Source organism: Leptosomus discolor, chromosome 5 (assembly GCF_034619465.1).
Source record: "Leptosomus discolor isolate bLepDis1 chromosome 5, bLepDis1.hap2, whole genome shotgun sequence".
Lineage (NCBI taxonomy): Eukaryota > Metazoa > Chordata > Aves > Leptosomiformes > Leptosomidae > Leptosomus > Leptosomus discolor.
The window spans coordinates 26,624,240-26,646,776 of NC_141395.1; the positions used below are offsets into that span (position 1 = coordinate 26,624,240).

Genomic DNA, 22,537 nt, shown 5'->3' on the forward strand with positions numbered 1-22,537 from the left:
CATGCAAGCATTCTCAAGTTGATGATGTCCCTTTAAATATTTGAACTCAATGCTCTGAGCATATGTGTGCTGTTGATAGGATCATATGCTGCCTGAGGCCAAAGCTATAACATAAGAGACATAAGTGCACTCAAGAGAAAGACTTAGTAAGTCAATTCCTTGATAATAAGCCTTTCTGCTGATATTTGCAATAATAATGCCTGCAATATCAGTAATAACCTACTACAGTCTTTGATTCCCTTCATTCAATCCTCTTATAGTGTACATGAGACCTGTTGAGAACAAACAAGCCCAGGCAGAATTAAAATTAAGACTTCCATACACACAAGTAAAGCCTCATGGAAATGCAGTGGACTCATTTTTAATTTAAGTTTTGTAATTATTATAATCTTTTTATTTTCAAATTCATAGTTGTACATTATAAGGCCAAAAGGCATTGCTATGACCACCTAAGTAGGGTTTCTGAAAACACCAGCCTTTCCCAAAGCTATTTGAACAAGTCCATATTCCTTTGGGGAAATAAAATTGTCCAGCCTTGATTTTAAAGTAGCTAGGGATGATAAAATCTACCTTTGGCAAATTGTTACAGTGTTTCACTTTGTCAGTCAAGGACATACCATTTATTTCTACACCAGATTTGTCTAGTTTCAACTTTCAGTGGCTGGATTTTGTTTTCTAGGCTCTTTCAACTCATCTCTGTTCTGTGAGTAGAAACACAGATACTCTTTTCAAACATGAAGTTAGAGAAGCATTCCTTGAGGAACTGAAACAATGTTTCCTAGCCACATAAGCACTGTTTTCTAACCCTTTTGGATACACCTGATATTCAGAGTTTGCTTATTATCCACTGTGGGACAAATAATTGATTTGGTTACCTTTTGGTAACCAAAATGCAATACCAACACAGAACTGTGTTTTGTGTGTTACAAAAGCCATTGGAATTTTCTGGTAAGCAAAAGAAAAAAGATGGCTGTGGGAATCTGAAATTGGAACACAAGTTCTGATTATTACTGGTACTAATTATTCTGATTATTAACATCCTGATCGTTACTAACCATGTTTTATAAAATATTTGCACAAGTACCACATTAAAGGCAAACGTATTTGTTCCAAGTCTCATTTAAAACTTGTTTCTGACACAAATACAGCAATGCAGTACAGGTTACAAGCTTTGTAACATACATCACTGAAATACTAAACATATCTTTGAAATAAGCTGTGACATAAAATGTTCATTTTTAGTTAAGACAAGAAGCCAAAAAATTATTTTCATTTGCTCTGATAATCCAAAGGAAGTTCTGTACATACAAAGTTTAATAGTCACATGTATAAAAGAAAGATAATTTACCAGTTTTAATATAAAACCCCAATAAAATACAAAGTGAAATTAAGACTAAATATCTTAGGGAGGATTTTAAATGGATACTGAGTGTGCTTTTTGATCATCATTAACATTAACTAAACTAAGTACAACTAATTCATGCAAATTCCATATCACCCAAACAATATTCGAGAAAGTAGAAAAAGTTAGGAAAAGCAAAAATAAAGATATGTATCCTTAACATAGCTCTCTGTACTCATGTACTGTGATGCTTTTCAATTGTGCAGTAACTTTTTCCAGTGTATAGGGCTGCATTTACTGTAGGGAAGAATTAATTCTATAGCAAAATAATTTATGTGTGCCACAATTCAATATTATTGGAATCTTTAATTTTTTATTGTGAAAAGATTGTTAAATTTATTGCTTATATAATCAAAGTTAAATGTCACCACTGAACTTCTATTATTACTATAATTTTTAAATGAAACGCTTACTAGGTTAAGGAGGTTTTTGAAGAAGTGAAATAAGAAAATATTTCATATGAAAGAACTCCCTACCTAAAAGAAAAATCTAATTTCTACTTGGTTCTAAAACTGGCTGTGGTCTACTAGCTTGATATATACACATTGCAACATTCTAAAATTGAATCCCCCTACTTATTAGAAAGTCACCAAGTACTGGCTAATATGATTAAATGAACCAGAAAAGCTTTAAGCTGCAATAAATGTGGCATTACATACCAGAATGCAAAAAAATACCTTTGTACTGACAGGCCAAATTCCACAAAAGTGTTTATGCATTTGCCTGGCATTACTTTTTGATCAACGGGATGCATATTTTAAGACACTAAACATATATCTAAATCTTTAGAAGATCACGGCTCAATGAAAAGCTGTATTTTGAATTCACTTGCAAATAACTAAGAACATCATTGACAGACAAATAAATATGCGATTTTCTCCCATCATTTTTCAAATTTCTACACCTTAAAAATTGTGGGAGGATGCCTGTCCTCTCTTTAAGCAATCCAGATTTTTAGTTCCATTCACAGTCTTTAAGTAGTAATTAAAAAACCCCAAGCAATTTTTTTTTTTTTTTTTTTAAGAAAGCCTTCTGTGCTATAAGGATTAATGACTTGGTTGTAAGAAAGAACAAGTTTTTTTTCCTCTCTTAAAAATACATTTCATTGAGACACACAAATCATCTAAATACTACATTTTATTTAAAATCTAAAGTTAATTGCTAGTTTCAATTCCAAATTATTGTTTGAAATTTAAGTATCAGGATATTAAACTGTGAGACTACATACAATACATTAACCTTGTACACTAGATTGCATCTGATGAAACATCAACAAGGCAAATCTTCATCTTCTACATGTAAACATGCTTTCTAACAGAAACGTGAATATCGTTAGTATATTAAAGTGCTCAAAAAATCCTCAGTAGCTTTACTTTGCATGAACTTAAATATGTGTATATGTATAGATATGTATATATAGAAAGATATAGATAATGAGGAAACATACAGATCATACAGGTTCATTGACAGTGGTATTACCTTTAAGAAAACTGAAATTCAGATAAGATTTCAGTACAAAAAATTACAGAAAATTATCCCTGTCAAGAGCAATGACTGACAGTATATTTGAAATCAGCATTATTCATTTTGACAGTTCACAAGTGACTGATTTTTAGAATCTATTTGGTGCCTGAACGACTAATTAACTGAATTTATTACTACATAAAGAGACGAAATATTAACCTACCAGATCCCTTCAATGACAACCTAATGCAAGGTTTGACTAAGTCTAATAGGTTCAGTGTGTATGTGTGTAAGACCAAGATTTTTTTTCATTTTTTTCAGGATCAGCTGAAGTAGCACTTCAATAAGTCTTCATAGAAATAAGACCACTGGACCATCAACACTTAAGCTGAATGCTTGAATCTGCTACCACATTATCCAATCTGACAATTAACATATACAATTAAATATATGTAGAGCAGCATGACATTAGGAAGGAGAAATACAGAAATAAAGGGAGACTCTGAAGTATCCACATGGGAAGTCTGGGTTCATGCTTTAAGCTCTGCAACATCAGGTCAGTGCCATAACTAAATGGAACTGAACATGTGTAAGTATTCAGGTCTTTATCCTAAATTATCAATAGCTGGAATTACCCAAGCTTATTTTGAAGTCAATAGAATTTGTGTCTGGCAAGATATAAATAAGGCCTAAGTAGTGTCAAAAGATAAGTAATAGTATTCTTTTAAAAGCACGAATATAAGCTAGGCCGTGACTTCCATAAATCCGGACAACTACAGAATTCCGTCATAACTATATAGTCTCGCGTACAAAAAAAAAAAAAAATCATTGTGTTTGCAGGTAAAGCTCTTAGTGTGGAAGCAGCTAGACTAACTATAATTGCACCCCATTAGGCAGTAAGGAGAAGTGGTTTAATGAAGTGTGTGCAGCATCCCTACCACAGGTGTCCTGACATGGCTGCAGTGGCAGTGGTCCTATTAGAGAAGGCATCTAACTGTGCAAGACTGGAGGAGCACAGATGTATTTGTATCCATAACATACTATCATTTTAATTCACAGCAGGTCCTAAACTATAAAGGTCCCTTTCTTAAAATAGTAAGAGGTCTACCAGATATTTGATCACATAATTTACCTGTTAGAACCACACTGTAAGAGTATGCATATTTATGTGAGTAGTATACAAATTGAGAAGAATTTAGACTAGAATCCTAACTTTAATAAAAATTACATGAAATGGTAAATTAGGAAGTGGTGTTGAAATATTTAGTTTTACCTCATTTGACATTAATAATAGATGTAATTGAAGAAATCTGCAAAACTGACGTGTTCATACATTTATTTACCAAAGGTACGCATTATTTTTTCAATTCTGTTCTCAATGGATTTCTAAAACCTAATTGCTCCAAATAATAAGGTAGATTACTATCAAAAAGGACACAGAAAAATCAAAAAGTTGTGAGGATCAGCCATGTCATAAGAAGTCAACTTAGTTAAAAGCTCTGCTAAATAGCTGTTATTTGAACAGAACTTTCAGCAAGTTATAACCCTGCACCCTACAATCGTGCAGTATTTCTGTCATGTTGGAACTAACAGCTTTCATCATTTTGTCAGTTCTGTCTACAAAACAGAAAATTACCTTCACAAGTTCCTGAGATTTATGCTTTTAATTACCTCCTATCTGCTTCACTACCCTCCATCTCTAAAGAATCAATATAAATAGTCTTATTTATAGGGAAAATGTAAAATACTCGACAAAAGACGATGACAGTTCTGTAGACGCTATCTGATGCTATTGATTATCTTGTGTGTTATCTTTTTGACAGCATCAGTGATTCATTCCAATTTGCAAAGTTAACATTTGATAATAACTTGTCTAAACTTCAAAAATCTGCCTTCTGGCTTCTTAAAAAGATGATCACTATCATCACATCATTTTTATTAGCTATAAATGCATTCAACAATAAGATGACCTTCAGCATCTCTTAACGCCCAACTGTTACATCTGCTTTTTCTGATCTACCTACAAGGTGTTTTTTTCTTTATTTCTGAGCCTTCACAGGTGACACCAAAAAGCAGTACCAACTTACAGTCGTTACTCACAGAGCCATACACTGCACAAAACCTATTTATTTCAATCAAGTGGTATCCTATCAACAAGATGGTACCTACCAGGCTGTATCACAGCCAAAGACCTTTCTGCAAGAAACAGAAAATGTGCAGAGGGAAGCAGATCTTTTAGACGTGATCAACAGATGACAAACTGTTCTCAAAAAAAAGCATCACCAAACAAAAAAAAAGGACAAAAACCTGTGTGGACTGCTGGCTGGATTGCTGGCATAATGTATTTGTGAGCCTGGAGTACAGAGAGATCTGGCTGCTGAGGAAAGGGACTGGATTAGCACTGACATTATTGTATAGCGCCCAAGCTCCAAAAACTCTGTGGACTATCAATTCAAATAAGGAGGGAGAAGAATAGATAGAATTTTCTTGAACATAAGGTGATGATTCATAGATATGGAGAAAAAGGCAATTCTGCAGAAGCCAAACAGGTATCCTTGCAACTGCCACTCACTTTTCTCTTATGTCTGCAAGCTACAGTGTCAGACACCATAACAGAATATAACAGACATCTCGGGGACAGTCTAGCCAAAGCTCCACAGCTGCTGGAGGGACTTACTGCCACACAGCAGCTGCAGGAGATGCTGCAAATTCATCTGGTGGCCAGAAGGAACAAGAAAGAACAAGCCAAAAGTAGGCAGAGAAGGAATCTATGTGGGACAGAAAACAGCCATTTTTCCCCTTGCCCTGTTGCTACTGGACCCTTTTACAGGTACTGTAAGGATTCAGCAAACTCAGTCAAGCTGCTTTTTGTTTCTGCTAGAATGTCTGTAATATAAATACTTAATATCAACAAGCCAGACCTATGTAATTAATATGAAAACTTATTTAGCAAAGCTAAATCCCAGAATTCTTAAAAGGAAAAAAAAAAGTATTTTTTCAAAGGCTAAGCTAGATCTTCCACAGCATGTCTTGCTTCCTCTTGGTGAAACACAGTCACGTCCCTTGCTCTGGTGGCCTTTAAGCAAGTGTTAAATCTGACTCACTATCACAATCTGTTCCACGAAGAGGATTCTTCCTCTTCTGGTGCATGGTCTCTCGTGGTAGTAAACGTAACTGAGATATTTCTCATTTTTTCTGAGCCAGATTATAACACAGGACTGTAGCTTGAACTTCACTGACACACTAGTCATTGCTGCACTGGAACACATACTGTTTCATCATCACGTAGAAATCGAAAGATAAAATGGTGTTAACAGATATTTTGATGCAAAGATGGAAACACCTGTGTTCAGTCTAATATACTGGAGCAAATCCAGCTGTAAATATTAATGGATGGTGTTGCTTTATTTTTTTAAGACAGTTTTCCAAAAAAAAGTATGTTCCTCTGCATAACAGAATCAAGTTTAAGTAGGTTGGAATAAGGATCTCATTGACTATTCTGACTTATCAATCTTATCAACTACCAATCCTCACAATGCTATGCTTCCTAAATTGAGATTTGCAACTTAATTCAACAGCAGTTGACTCCTGGTATCTACCATTGTTAAAAAATAGTTTAGGAAAAAGGCCTTTTCTCTATTCCCCCACTTTTTTGCCATTTCACTTCCTTTGAATTGTTAAGAACTCTATTAATTTTCTAGTATCATAATCTTGAGGTCAATTAACTTTCTCCTATTTCTTTTAATGTTTTTTTTCCCCCTCACTAAATCTTGCTTCCCTCCTCCCATTCCAAAAAGAGAAAAAAAGAAGAAAAGAAAAAGAAAATAGAAGGCAAACCTAATGAGTGGGGATTCAGCTCTAGAAACAGGTCATCCAGTATAATTTGGGATGTCCTCAGGTCTGCAGCCTGACCTCCAACTGCAGGTGCTCTGTCAGGTCTACCAGCCTGGCGTGGACGTCCTAAATACCTTGGATACTCAAACGACAAGACACTTAGGTTTAGGCACACAATCCCACTCTAAGTACCAGCTAAAGCATCTTAACTCGATCATGTGAAAAATATTGTTGAAGCAACCGCAGTTATCATGGTTGTCAAGTCAACACTACTATTACAGATAAAATTCCCATTCAAGGACCTCAAAGTTCAGGCTATTGAAACAACTTTAGTTTGGTATTATTTCACAGAGCTGACCTTTTATTTTTCTGTTTCTCAAGATTTTGGATCACCTCTTCTGCACTACAGTTTCTCCTGGAGTGCTCAAATTGTTTGTGCCACAATTTATTAGCAGAAAAACACAACTTCCAAATTGACCAAACTGCAGCTATTGAATTCTAGAAAAGGACGGATAGAGTACGATGGTGAATGCCTATGAGTATGAGTCAAACCTCATCATTTTTGGAAGAGGATAAACAGGCCAAATTTAGAGTTTGTACACAGATGTTTTCTTAATGTTGTACTTTCAAAAATTGTTTTAAAAGTACAGGAGACTGGGAGATCCTGAAGAATTCAGTTAGTAAACACTCTCTTCAAATTATAATATGGTAGAAGAAAAATAGCATCATCCTAGCAATTTTTATTTTTCAAAATACCGAAGGCATAACTTCAACATTAAGTATGTTTACTCCCACATTGGAGAAAACCTATTTTAAAATTTCCTTCCATCCCTGGCATCAGACTTTCTCTTCCTGCAGATAGCTGCAGATCCCTGCCTCTGAATCTGATGCCAGAACACTCTCACCAAAGCTAAACCTGCAGACGTGCTAGCAGCAGAAAACTGAAACCTTTGCAATTTACTGTATTAATTTAGTGGGAGGTTTGATGACCATAAATTGACTAGTCTGAATTTCTTGGTCTATTGATCCAGACCAGTGGGCATACACAGTGTGAGGAAAAGACTGCAAGCGAGGAAACCAGTTTTTTTGTTCTCACAGATGAACATCCACTGGTCCGTACGTTACTCATACAATACATAAAGCACTATTAGAATCAGGTCAGAATGTTCAAACATGATGCAACTGAAATTCATTTAGGAGAACAAAAGAAAGAAAACTACTTCATAGCTTACTTCTGTCATCTTTATTTCATTTGCTTGCAAAATTTAGGCCAAAGGAAGTTCAGAGGAACAAAACACCCATCAACAACAAGAAGCATGTCAGCCTTGTAGAGCTAGAAGAAACTGCAAGTGTGAAGTGGCTCTACTACAAATCTCATTCTGCAATGTGCTATGCTCAAGATCTTAATGCAGGTTATGACAGTTTGATGCCACCTGAAAGGCTCTCAATACATTCCTAGGATGTTACACAGTGGAACTGATTCACAGAAAAATTCAACAGTTACAAGGTTCACAAAAATCTGACTCCCTTTTCCCCAGTCCACAAACACAGGATGAATTCTAAAGACCATTCCACCCTCTAAGCATAATTCCACATTATAAAGGGACCAAAAGAAAAATACAAGCAGAGAGTCCAGATTTTTTTTTTTTTTTTTTGTGAAGGAGCTTTTAACAAGCTAAGAAAGAACTTTAAGAGTCTGCAGAGCTTAGTTGAAAGGCCATTAGCATTACCTCACTGAAATTACAACGCAGATTATGGGAGCAGGCAGTGGTAAGAATAATATCTGAATAAAATACAATTTCAATCTCTCAGGAAAAAAAAAGGCAACACATGCTCAGATAAATAACTCTTAAGGTCAAAAGACTGAACCTGGAGAAAAGATTTAAAATCTTATGTGAGCTTCCCAGGAGAAGCTCAATAATCTGATGAAAGGCTAGGTAGCTTTTAAAATAGAAGTGCTGTACTACAAAAACTCATTCTCCAAATATTCCTGTATGCTGTGGTTATGAACTATTTGTGAAACTTGAATTTATATTAAAGTATTTTCTAGTATTAATAACACTACTAGAATCTCAGCGCATTCTAAGCTAAAACTTCCAGGTTGTTTGTGAATGCTATGGTAAAGCAAACTGCTGTAGAAAGTAAGAAACTGCATTTTATCACTAACAGTGGCACAGTCATGATGCTTCATCTTTTCTTACAATCATTCATTACAAAAGGAGGATGATATTTTCTAGCAACTAGAACTGAACATATTGGTCACATTTAGAAAGAAAGAAGCCCGACATCATATGAATACACCTGTCCCAGAAGATGAAAGAAGGCTATAATCCGCCATGCTTTTGTGATGCCACTATTGAAAGCAGAATATGATACGCGCTTCTTGTTCTACTTTCTAACTCTAGATAGGAAAATAGCTTGGTTGGCAGATTTACAAAATGACATAATATTTCAGCTCTTGTTTTGTTTCGAGCCACTAAGTGCGATTCAATCCATCTGGCTGAAGTGCTGTTTGTCCACCTGAATGTCAGTGCAGACAAAGTGACTGACTCCTCTAGGGACAGGACTCATCATCAGAGCAACCCTGACCTCTGGAAGAGAGGGAAGAGCAGAAACAGAGTGAGCTCCCTCCCTGGTGACACAGTAAGGTCCAGCTCAGAAGCAGGATTCAGATTCATGAAACCCAGGGAAATTTTTAAAAACTTTATTGGTTCCTTGTTTTAATCAGTAAAAGTAGATATCTGGACCACGTATCAGAGCAGAAAGATTTTTTTTTTTTACCTTAAATCTTAACCTTAAAGAGGAAAGACAAGTGAACTAAATTTTAAACAACAACTTTTGAAGTCTGTTAACTGAGTAGATATTGCCACTTCAAAGAAAGTTTAATAAGCTTATCAAAAGGTGACAGATTTAGAAATCAATTTGAAGGTAAGATAGCACTGCTTCAAAATCCACACCAGCCTAAACCCAAATTGGGGAAACAACTTTACAGGACACTTTTCAAAGTGGAATCGTAAAGGCAGAGAAAATCAGAGTAATAGGTATGGGTGCTCTACTGTGAATCTCTAGGAGCATCAAGTACATGAAGGCTGTGAGGAGGTGCCTGCAAACTATTTCTTAGATCAAAATTATAACAACAAAATATATAATATTAACACATCCCTTAAGGATTTGTTCTTACACTCGAAATCAACAAAAAATCTGAGAATTTTAGGGGTTTTTTTAATTAGCTTAATGACATAAGTAAGTAGTGTCCAAGAACAAATACATATTTTTAAAGTGCCAAAGGTCATAATTTTCATAGACATAACTTTCTTGAATTTCTTTAATTTTCAAGCTACTCAGAAACAACATTAATGGGATATACATTTTAAACATATCAGTCAATGTACTCTTTTGTAATGCATTATTTTTAATTACACCTCAGAAAACAGCTTCCTTGAACTTTATCATACTCAGAAAGACATCTAGAAGTAAATGTTTTATTTATTATAAATGAAAGTTACTGGAAGAGTGACTTTATTAAGAAATCAGATGACACATTATCAGCAAGGATGTAGGAATAAAAGCAAAAACTTATTTCTTCTAGAAGAGCTGGTATGACATGGAGAACTTGCAAGGAAGCTTTTCTGTCTGCTCCCCTTCCTTTTTTTTGAAAAAAACAAATAAACCAAAACCAAACCAACCAACCAACCAACCAAACGAACAAAAATTTCTTTTTGCAGTATTTCTTGAAGGTTACTGGACTGCCAAATGGGATATCATCAATGGACATGCTATTGAATATCATGCCAGACCCCCTCAAGAAAATCAAAGAGCAATATACCTCTATGGACTTCCACCTCTGAGTGGACAAAATATCAGCCCAGCAGGCTGAGCAGAATGCAGGCAGAACTGGAATAATTTGTTTGGGAAAAAGGGGTTTAGATTAATTAAACCTAATGTACCAGGAAAAAAAAAAAAAAAAAAGAGGAATGAAAATAGCCAATACTCACATCGGAGTTAAAGCGAAGCTGGCAGACATTACAGGAAATGACTTGTTTCTTCTTTGGGGGAATGGACACTCCAAATGTATGGTTTATGACTGCTTTTTGCACAGGATCCATCTGGAGAATAAAAGATAATTAATTTACAAATTTTCAGGGTAATATACAGTACAGACAAAAAATTAAAAATAACACTTTCTGTTGGAAGCTTTTTTTCTTTCATTTTTTTGATATAAACAGGAGGAAACAAAATTTCAGCCCTCCTAATAATTGGATTTAACATAGGTTAGGGAATTGGTAGCATGCCAAATCTTATCAAGAAAAGGCAGCTCCATTGTTGCTGCCATCCCCAGGCTATGAAATAGTTCCTCCCCCAGCCCTGCACATCCTCCATGCCGCAGGGCCCCACTATTGCATCTGAATTGCAAAGAGCCCCCTGAAAGCCCTCCCTTATCACCTGCTGATCCAACAGACACTTGATGAGAAACCACGTTTGCCCCCTAACAAAACACTGTCATGTATCTCTACTTGTTTTCTGTTCAGTGATAGATATTAGTATTATTTGCAAAATATTCTCTCCTGGAGACCTTTTTGTGAGAGAAGGTCCTTTGCAGGCACTGTTAGAAACACCTCTTGCTGGGAAAAAAGGTCACAATCCCTAAACATTTCCATGCAGAACTGATAAGTGACGGAGCCCATGGGAAGGCTGAAGTTCGGAGGAGCACGCAGGGAGCGTTTGCACCAGGAAAGGGTACTGAAGTTACCACGCTACAGAAAACATTTTAACACTGTGAAAAATGTGAGATAAGCGAAGGACTGAATATATTAATCCTGATTACATCTTTGCTAAATACTAGGACTCTTGTTGACCACCAGTTTAGAATTTCCTCAAGATCACAGACAGCTCTGTTGTACACACTGCAGGAGCTGGGGAATGGCACTGGATGTTACGGAAACACAGTTTGTAACTGCTAATGCATCAATGTCTCCATTAAGCATAATATGTAATTTTTCTTGATGTGGCATGGATACAGATTAAAATTAATTTCCTGACTCAAAAAGATTAAAACATATTTTTCTAATACAAATAAAACAGAATATCTGGTCTGATCTCACAGCTGATCTGTTTTGAGCAGGAGGTTGGACCAGATGACCTCTAAGGTCCCTTTCAATCCAAATTATCCTATAAGCAACTGTTCACATTTGATCCTCCATCCTTATTTAAGATGAGAAATAGATTCCAAAGAGCAGAGGGCAAAAAATGGCAATCTACAAGAAAAGATAAGTGCTCATTTCCCAACTTGGTTTTTAAAACAGCTCAGGGGAAAACAGTTCAATTTGTTACAAAGATATTTTTCTGAAACTTGCTTTGCAGTCACAGTGATGTTTTTTCTTCCTTTACAGTACTATTTGAAGAAACCAAACCTGGCTGTTTAATCTTGGGTGCTACACATCACATATTTGATAACTAAGCTGACTCACAAAACCAAGAGAGAAAAGTTGAAGTTACTGATTTATTAGTTAAAAAAATTGTAACAGTAAATTAGCTGCTTCCGGATTTTCTAATCCTGAGATAAAGACTGTAATTTTCTCTTACACACATTTAAGCTTCCAGAGAAGCCAGCACTAATAAGGATTTTTTTCAAATATATGCACACACACAAATAAACAAATTTAAGAAAAACATATTACACTGTGTAAGCCTAAGAAGACATTCCCCGATAATCTATTCCCTAACATTAAACACTTAATTTTTTTTGGACTATGGCTACATAGGTTTCTTGCTACATTCCTTTTAAACCAAATGCATGGTTTTGTAAATATCATTGCTAACGAATTTTCTGGAGAGATGACACAATTTTTATCAGCTTTTGCCGTTAAATACTGTATTTCATTGCCATAGGGGTACTATATTAAGACAATTACAAAAGTTAAAACACCTCATCTAGAATGAACTACTGCATTATTAAATGAGATAGTGTTGTTACAAAGAATGTGATAGTCTAAAAAAACCCCAAAATAAATATCCTTATTTCCTAATTCTTCTGTTTCTAGAATATAGTGACAGACCAAAGTTTAAAAGCCTAAAATATAACAAAAAAAAATCTGTTTTTGACTTGTACCATTTATTGCATCACCCTGCATAATATATCACAATTATACATGCAGATTATAAGCCTTTTGAGCACCCATTTTATAATAGATATGCCAGTCAATATCTACTATTACATTTATAATATATATTAAAAGGTTGCTATATTATTAGGGAATAGGTTTTGTTGTTTGGGTTTTTTTCTTAAATGGAAGATATGTTTTGCTTTTCAACTTAACTACTAATTGTTAGAGCAGGTAACCTAGAACAAAAGAGTAATGCTGAAAAGTACCTCAATCATTTGAAGTGTCTGAGATCGGTGAAAAGAAATAGCAAAAATACCCACTAGCGTCTGTAGTCCCGTTCAAAAAATATAAAGGGAAAAAGAAGCAGTGATCAATGATTCCTCTGTGCGTTCCAGATAACAGTCCACAGTGCTAGCGTTAGGCAATGCACTTCAAAACCATACAATGCAGACTATGTACAAAGTCCCAGTTTCAAACAGATGTAGCAGCACAAGGACAAAATCTACACAAATAATACAGCTTGCACTGCCTCCAGAAAGTACTACGGGGGAACAGTTAATGATCCTTCCCAAACCAGAGCCCCGCATGTAGTCTGGTCATGATTAGAACTCAAGAAGTGCAACATTAACAATTAATAGGTTTTAAATATATGAGAAACTGGGGTGGATTACAGCATACTGGAAAAATAAAATAGTATCTCTCTGTTAGAAGATTAATGCTGCAAGGTAAACTGATCTCAGATCGCTACACAAAATTATCCTCTTCATTGCAGGGAGAAAGGGAGGGAGTAGGAAAGAGGGAGAGAGTAATTTGTTGAAGTATATATTAGGAAATGACACAGCACACTTTGCCCAGTGGGGAGCACCAGTATTTAAAAACTAGTTCTATAAAACAAAGTAATAACAGAAGCTAACAGCTACCACAAATGCAAACAAAAAGCTACATTCCACTGTTTATGCTACAGGAGGAATAATAGCCGTAATTAAGTTTAACAACCTTTTAGTCTTCTATTTCAATTGGTTTAATAAAAAGTTAAATTTAAAAACGCCTTTCCAACGAAGTTAGAAGATACTATCTTCTTGCAATGAGTCTCCTTAAAACCACCCAAACTATTGAAGTGAGCAAGGATTAACAGAATCGGGACAGGTTTCAGCAGTAACCTACTATTACTACTTCAATTTCCAGATTTCAGAACACGCCAACCTGAGAAATACTCTACAGCTACCAAGACTGGCAACAATGACTTTCAAAGCATTTAAAAAATGCAAATGTAGCAACAGACAATCCAAAAGCACAGAAAAACTGCTGAACTCTACTGAAGCTCCATCTAGCCTATCATTTTATCCCTCAAAATAATCATATGTAGCTACCAAGAGAACACACATACATCAAATTTCCCCCGACTATCTTCACAAGGTTCACATATTTTTCCACAGCCAGGTGTTTCCTCCACATTTGGTAAATTCCAGTGACTTTCTCTTGCATAGTCACTCCCTGAACTGATGTAGACCAGTTTGCACTCTTTACATTGAGTTCCAACGCCTACAATCCTCTGTGTCAATAAACATTATTTTTGTTTAAATTTAGCTCCATGCAACTCAATTTTATCTGTGTTGCTCAGTCATTCTGTGCATGGAAACCATTCCATTCCTTTGAGCATCCTTGTTGCCTTTCTAACCCTACCACAATTTAACAAATTCAATCAAATATTTTGAAAACATGAAAATGAACCATACATAATACTCAGAGTGGATCAGTCCTGAACTCTGAGCTCATGTTTTCATTAAATCACTATTGTAAACCTCAGATCTCACTCCCAAGTGTTAATGGCCAACTCATAGCACATTACTTTCTACATGAAGTTTTGTGAAGTTTTCCTTGCGTGTGTATCACTTTACATTTATTTAGATGGAACTTCACCAACCATTTATTGTCTGGCTTCTTAGTCTCATTAAGGTCTTTCACAATATTTTGGTCTTTCTTTGTCCTTACCACCTTGGAGAACTTCACCGTTAGCAAACTTCCTCAGCTCACTTACCTCACAAGTATCTTTTCAGCACACCAGGATCCTCTTATGCCAATTTAGTTTTTCTTTAAAATCTTTGCCAAGGGGATTTGTGAAAACCCTTTCAGTAACTCAAAATATGTCAATTAAAGCATCCTTATTCACATGTTTGTTGACCCCTACAGACAGGTTTTTAAAGAGGGATTTATCTTTAAAAAGGAATTATGTTGACACTTTACAGGCAGTTTACAGTATGAGGTGTCCTCTTATACTATTCTTATTGAGGTTTCTATTAATTTCCCTCACAAAAACATGTCATCCAAAAGCTTACCTTTTTCATGGAATGGTTTTTTAAAATTTGCATCACACTTGTCACCTTTCAGTCCTAAGGTACAAAAGCAGTTTTACATGAGCTGTTATACTTTATTGTCAGTTATTTAACAATTTAATCCTTGAATTCTCTAATAATTCTTGCAACTAGTAACTCTCCCTGCCCTGCTGTGTGTCATGGTATCATGAATTCTTCTGGTGCCTTCAGAGAACTGAACCAGACTACTAAGAGACATCAAACTAGGCACAGGAAGGAGAAAAAAAAAAATGAGCAAATGCATCATGAGAAGTCCTTTTAAAATAACCTCTAGTTATTTTAAAATAGAAAAGATCTCTTTACACATAGCAGACAGTACAAACACCAATTTGTGAGCCTCAGAAATAAACGGCACTGATCCTGTAAAGAGGGAAGTTGCTGCAAACAGAAAGGTTAGGTAAAATTTCTTAGCCTTTTGTTTAAATTAGGTGACACTACGTTGAAAGAAAAGCTGCTTTTTGTGATGTTGGAAATCCAGAATATTTGTATTAGGTTTTGCTCAGGTACAATCTTCAGTTTAAAAATTAGGATAAACTCAGATGGTTATCCGAGTTGAACCTATCAGTGCTTGGCTGGTATCCAGGGCTAAATTGCTGGTTACACATCTGAGCTAGTGATACTGCACTGATTTACACTTTCATTCTCTTCCTGATCTGCTTAGCTACTGAAGCATGCTAAGCAAGTGTCATACATGCTATTGCTACCACTACAACAAAAATCTACACCCAAAAGCTCTGTCTTCTCATAGCAGCAGCATAATTGTGAATCTGATTAACGTTTAAAATTGTGACTGGGAATTTATGCCCTCAGTTCAGTTACCTCTCATCATGATGTAACTCCTGGGTCAAATCTAGAGCTGTCAGACAAGCATTTGTAAGCAGAATATTGTAAGTGTGTAGAAGAGATTTAACTGAGTGTCACTTAACCACTGCGCATTAAGAAGCTTCTGAAACAAGACTGAGAGTGGCCCTATGGCATACTGTGTCATTTTACTCTGATAAAGCAAAATTTTAAACTGTATGTGGAACGAATTGATAATACAATCCAATGTTTCCCTGTGGCAATCAACAGGACAAAACAGTGGTATATATAAATTACCACTGCAGGAGCAGCATCTAAATTAAGGTCTGGGATTTTTTTAAACCATTGGACAACACTCCTTATTTGTGTGCCATGATGATGATGTAAGTAGGCAAACACCAACGAGCATCCTGTAGATCAGATCTTATCAACATCCTTCTAGATCGCAAGGCCTACATGAACTCCTCCTGTGTTTGAGCTCCAGTTGTCAGGAAAGGCAAGCATACTGCCACCGTGAAGAATAACCATACGTTGAAGCTTATCATAAATTCTGCCACATATACACAGCCCTCCTATCATAACTGTACATATTATGATGGCTAAAAGAGCGACAGAAGTGAATACACATAGTTGTATGTGCATAGAAGCACTTATTTAAATTGCCTAGCATAAAATCAGAAACATTGGGATGCAATACTTTCCATACTTGGCCAACACAAACTAGCAAGAATCTGTTCTCTCCATTTTCATGCTGCTTTTGTCCCAACAGTGAACATACTTGGCATTTGGCTAATGCTAAGTGTACTTTACTGTTCAAATCAATGCTATACAGTTATACATTTCCTTGCTTATTTTGCATCGCCAGGAACACTTGAGTCAGCTCTACTGATGGAGCTCTACCTGAAAGGAGTTTGTAGTGAGGTGGGTGTTGGTCTCTTCTCCCAAGTAACAAGTGATAGGACAAGAGGAAATGGCTTCAAGTTGCACTAGGGGAGGTTTAGATTGGACATTAGGAAGAATTTCTTCACTGAAAGGATTTTCAAGCACTGGAATAGGCTGCCCAGGGAAGTGGTGGAGTCACCATCCCTGGAGGCCTTTAAAAGACATGTAGACGTGGCGCTTAACAGATAGGGTTTAATGGTGGCCTTGGTACTGTTAAGTTAACAGTCAGACTTAATGATCTAAAGGGTCTTTTTCAACCTAAATGATTCTATGATGTGCACAACTTACTTTTCTTGTGGGAATGCCATCACTGCTCCCTGCATATCAGCTCTCCTTGACTAGGACAGAGCACGTCCCCAGAGATGTATTTCTGTATGATGAGCCTGCAGTTCTCTAATCACCTCCCCACACCTCTATTTCTATGCTCTTCACAACATTTTCAGGCTTGAAAAAAACAGGCATATGTAAATGGCCAATAACCAAGGCAGGGGAGGGCTTCTGTCAGATTCCCAGCAGCTGATTCAGACACTTGTGCGAACGTTTAATTAGAACAGAAAGAATAGTTAATTTGCAACATTATATGGTCTTTTTACCCTAATCCTGTGGTCTAACTGAGGGTTGCTTTTGTTGTTTAACAGGATGTCTTAATGTACTTGAAATGAAACCTGGATGTCATTGAAATCAAACCCAACACCACTCAGGTTGCAATGAGTCCACGATTTTTTTTTTTTTTTTTTTTACATTCTGAGTATATGTCTTTCCCCAAATTCAGAAAGCCACAAGCACCCACTACGAAAGAATTCAGACCACAGGAACTAAAATCTCCCTTCCCTTCCACATGGTTCCCAAAATATACTAACAACATTGTACTCTGAAGGCAAATCTCTCTGAATGCAACCTCTCACTGTATTTGTCTCTCCCCCTCTTGATCAATTTGGCAGCAAGTTCCAGCTTCGCTGAGGAAAACAACGGCTGTGATAGCTGTGACCTCCACACACTACTACTAGTCAGTGAAATCAGCCTGGAGGTATTTTTAAACAAAACAAAAATCTTGCTGTAATTCACTTGCTAACATGTCAGATATTACAGCTATCCATGAAGAGTTGTTGAAATAACAGTAAGTATTGAAAAATAAAAAAGGAAAGAGACATCCTTGGAGTTTACACTTCTACTTCATTTTTAGTAAAAAACAACTAAAAAAGTAGCTAGAGCTGGGAAGAACCTTTTATGTCTTAAAAGAGGTGAAATATTAATAAATTCAGCTTCCTCATTTTCCTTTAGAAATTAAGGTTCAGCTAATTTTATTTTTGTAAATTCCACATCATTTCTGTTAAAGGAGCTGCAGGGCTGGGGTCCCGGACTTGGGAGACCAATCTTCTGTCCCCAGCCACTAGAGTTAGGTTTCCCTCCCTACTTTTCTACATCCAGTCCTATGGCACAATGCAGAACAACTTGGTGTGCACAGCCTCTTGCATGTTCCCCTTTTAAAGTACAGCTTGCATGGAAAAATGAAAAAGGGGATGATTCTCTCTGCATGCCTGTATTCACAATCATACAGCATACAGAAAGCAATGTCTGCAGCAATTTACAGATTTGTTTTAGGCCAGAAGAAACCATTACATCTGATTTCCTGAAAAATTAATGACACAATTTCATTCACTGGAGAGTTTTAGCCCTTCCTATTACGAAGTCTGACAATTTGCGGTCAACCATAGCCTAAATTTTGGGAAAAAACCTCAACAGCCTGATTTAGAAGTTTCCAACTAAGTTAATTTACATCAGTGGGGAAGAGACGCTTATCGTGTCTATTATAAACCACTCGATCTAGTTGTAACTCTCTAGTAAAGGTCACCCTAATCTCAGATACCTTCTGAACGTGTAGGCACTGATACACTGCAACTGGATCAGCTCTTAACCTTCTCTCTGATAAGCCAAGTAAGTTTCTTAAGCCACTCACTATAAGAGGCTTGATTCATTTGGTAGGTTTTCTCTGACTCCTTTTTAGATTTTCAACACACCATTGAAACATAGGTACCAAAAGTTAGAATAATATGCTCAAATATACTTTCTCTTTACCTACATAATTACATCTTTTTTGTTTTAACAAGAAATGCATTGATCTTTTGCCTCAGCATCAACTTGGGAAGCATAGCCCTAAATCTTTACTGACACGCCCATTTATCCATCTTGTGTGCTAGTACAAATAATTTCACCACCACACATCCTTCTCTACCTTAGGATATACTCTGACCCAGTCTGGGAAAGGGAGCTGTCTGAAAAAGCACCAAACTGGGACTCTTATGCTGAAGCAGAGACTGCTTTCAGTAGGATTTTCACGTAGAAAGGCTTTGTCCGACCAAGCTCAGGAGGCCAAGGATGAATCTCAGCCTTCTCAGTAGAATTTTGTTCCTCCTAAACCAGTCCAAAATTGTGGTTTAGACCAACATAAGCAAAAGGAAAAACATACTACACTGTCCAACTGAAATAAAATCAGAGATTTTCTAATCTTTTGCTCTTCTGTCCTCCTCTGTCTTTGCATTTCTCTGGCTTAAATCAAGAAACTCTGATTTTAAAATAAAAATATCAATCTCTCCCTATCCCTCTCTTCTCCCCGTATAACGTGGTATGATTAAGCACAGAGATCAAAAGAGAACTGAGAAAACACCTTTTAATTCTAATTTTACTACTATTGTTCCAGTGTCGGAAATTTCCTCTGCCCTTCCTTCCCTTCATCCATGGGGATATTTATTGCATGTTAAAAATAATATCTGGTTTAGAAAATTGTAATCAGGAGATCCTTAGAAAGAGTATTCTGGAAATTAAATACCAGTGCTGTATTAGAAATTCTCATGTCAAATATTATTAAAATTTAATATTTGATTCCTGTAGAAAGACTTAACCCAAAGAAAGAAAGAATTGGTGAGACACAACAGCAAAAAAAAAAATTCTGACTCTGGTCTCAGTTTCTTATAAGGCTTATTCTCAAGTAAGGATATAAATACACAAAAGGATTGTATTTTAATGTAAACATCAACAATAGATTTAACCCTTATGGTAGAAAAATGTCAAATTTTCTGCTCAAGACAAGATTGGATATTTTTGTAGGTGAAACAGAGAAACAGAAAGCTGCTGAAAATGTTTTGGGATAAAAGCAAGTATCTGAGGTTTAATGCTTTTTTAATACTAAACTGAACCAGCTTTAAGTAATCATCAGCTTCTTTTTTAATCCATCCTGATCACTCCTCTACCATATTACAAGACTTTGTATCTATAAGATTAACTTTTAGGACCATGACAGACCAAACCTGAGAAAAAGAACGACGTCAAGTACAAACCCAATGGTTAAACTAATACTCAAGGAATATGACAATTCCCCTTTCCTTTGTGGCTCTGCTGGCTCACAAGTTTAACTGTACGAGTCACTTCACCTGAGCCTCATATTATTCATTTGTAAAATAGGGATAAAAATATTTGCAACCTCACAAAAAGGCTGAAAGGTCTAAATAACATGTTTAAAAGTCTTCAAATTAATCTGACGGAAGATGCTATATAACTGCTATTTATTATATATTATTATATATTATTAAGGCTGTTGTTACTCAGAACACTCTGCTGTGTGTGGCTAAACAAAAAAAAAATACCAAAACCATCTTGCCTCCAGATTCAGCAAAAAAATAAAAACATACTACAGTTTGAAAATCAAACCAATAACATACTCTGAGGGCAAAACTATTGTTATACTACCTATTACCATCTGACAATAAAACAATATGAATGGTAAAACAACAGGAAAAATTACCTTTCAGTAGAATCCTGCCAAAAGACTCAAGCCTAGGAGTTTGTAGTCAGAAAAACAGTTTAGATAACAAGAGTCCTGATTTTTGCTTTCATCTTTGAGATGGTCCTGAGATATGACCCTTTTCTTCTTAAGGGTCCGCTCTAAGTTTTGCTGACAGTTTTCTTGCTCCCAACCTACTCCAGAACATGAGCAACACAAAGATGAATGGTATCCCATTACGTAGATCTGAATTTCCTCTACAGTTCTGAACTGTACAAAGAGAGGTTATGGACAAATTCATGGCGTTGATTAATTCTGTGAGCAGGAGAGAATACAGACACAAGAAGCCTAGTCTTCCAAAATTAATTCACTACATTTCACATACTGAAAAAAAAAAATACGAAAAGAGGATAAATCATATGTGTATATATAGTTGAATATAAATGTATAAAATGGCTAAATATAAATGAGAAGCAAATCAGAACTGAGAACTGCGTAAGTATGCTAGCTGACAGCTGTCATCTAATCTTCATAGTAAGGAATAATAGACTTTCTTCATTTAAAAATCGATAATGATGTTTCTGGTTTGCATTTGCATTTGTTTTTTTTATCAGTACCACACACTACACAAACAGTCTTTAAAATGGTTTTGATTAAAATGTGCTGCGTTTAGATATGAATCTTTAAAGGAATGCTCCATTTGTAATTAAACCTGCCCTGAAACTTAATGTACTATTGAAGTCTGTTGTTTTGGGGTTTTTTTTTGGTTTTGTGGGGTTTTTTTTCTCTAAACCTAAGTAAATGAGATACAAAGCAAGGTAGAAACCTGTCTCTTCTAACAAACACATGAGCAAGAAATGTGATCCTTTTTCCCTAGTGTTAACTTGGGGAAGCAGCTGAAGTTCGTGGTATCGCTACTGTGAGAGCAGACAGACTGAATACAGAGAAGACTAGTTTGAAATGCACAGATCTTCAAATCAGCCTTGCTCTAGTAGTTGAAATGAGCTGATCTGTGCTTCAAACCTGTGTATCATTGGTTTTCAGGTATGCTAAAGACAGACAGGTTTCACACGTGACTTTAAATTGCCATTCAGTACTTTTAAATTGTCATAAACTTGACTGCATCTAGATTAAGAGACCACTAGCTATACCCACTATCAGAAAGAAAGAGTACAACAGGAATTAATTCCTAGCTACATTCTTCTAATTTACTACTTAATAATTATTGCAGTAATAATTAGTTTCTCATGGAATAACGTGATGAAGGTCTAAGGGAGGGCAGGAAAGCCAGCCACGTACAGCCAGGATGCTGCAAAAGCAGTCATTTCTGTATTCATCAGACAAAAAGAAAATCAGATTTCTCAAAGGGTGCTCTAGAATTTTGCTTAGGACAAGACATAACTAGAAACTAGGAAAATCTTCATAAGCACAGTGGTGCAACACATGTGCCTTGTTCGCCTTAAACTACATTTTTACAACAGCTTGTTTTGGGGGTAGACGTTTTCATCACAGTCTATTTGAAAAACATCCTTCTGTGGTCTAATGCCTAAAATATTCATGGCTAACAACCCTTTCCCTTTAACCAGCTTGTGTCATGAACATACTACTAACTCAAGAAGAAAGCAATTCAATGAAGATAAAGGCTTCTTAGCTTTCCCCTATGCTGACCAATAAAAGAAATAAATACTGCTGAAGTGTTGGAGAGACTAACTCCAAGCTTTCTGTAAAGGCAGAGATGAAATACATAGCAAAGGAGCAGATTTTCTGAAGGACTTAGCAAACTGTAGGATTTGTATACAGAAACTGCATTTCTTCAAAGAAGTAGGCTGATGACTTAATT

General features: G+C 36.0%; 1 protein-coding gene across 2 annotated transcripts in view; it reads right to left on the bottom strand.

The window, feature by feature from the left end:
• ZNF385B (zinc finger protein 385B) overlaps positions 1–22,537 on the bottom strand; it is a 148,260-nt gene that overhangs the window by 27,789 nt on the left and 97,934 nt on the right. Inside the window, exons 3-4 of one of the 2 annotated variants that reach the window (XM_086465354.1) lie at positions 20,398–20,409; positions 10,696–10,806 (exon numbers count right to left, since the gene is read on the bottom strand). In XM_086465354.1, the coding sequence (XP_086321480.1) occupies positions 10,696–10,806; positions 20,398–20,409 (123 nt within the window). The remainder of the gene's footprint in view (positions 1–10,695; positions 10,807–20,397; positions 20,410–22,537) is intronic. The other variant, XM_009960377.2, reaches the window with a different exon arrangement.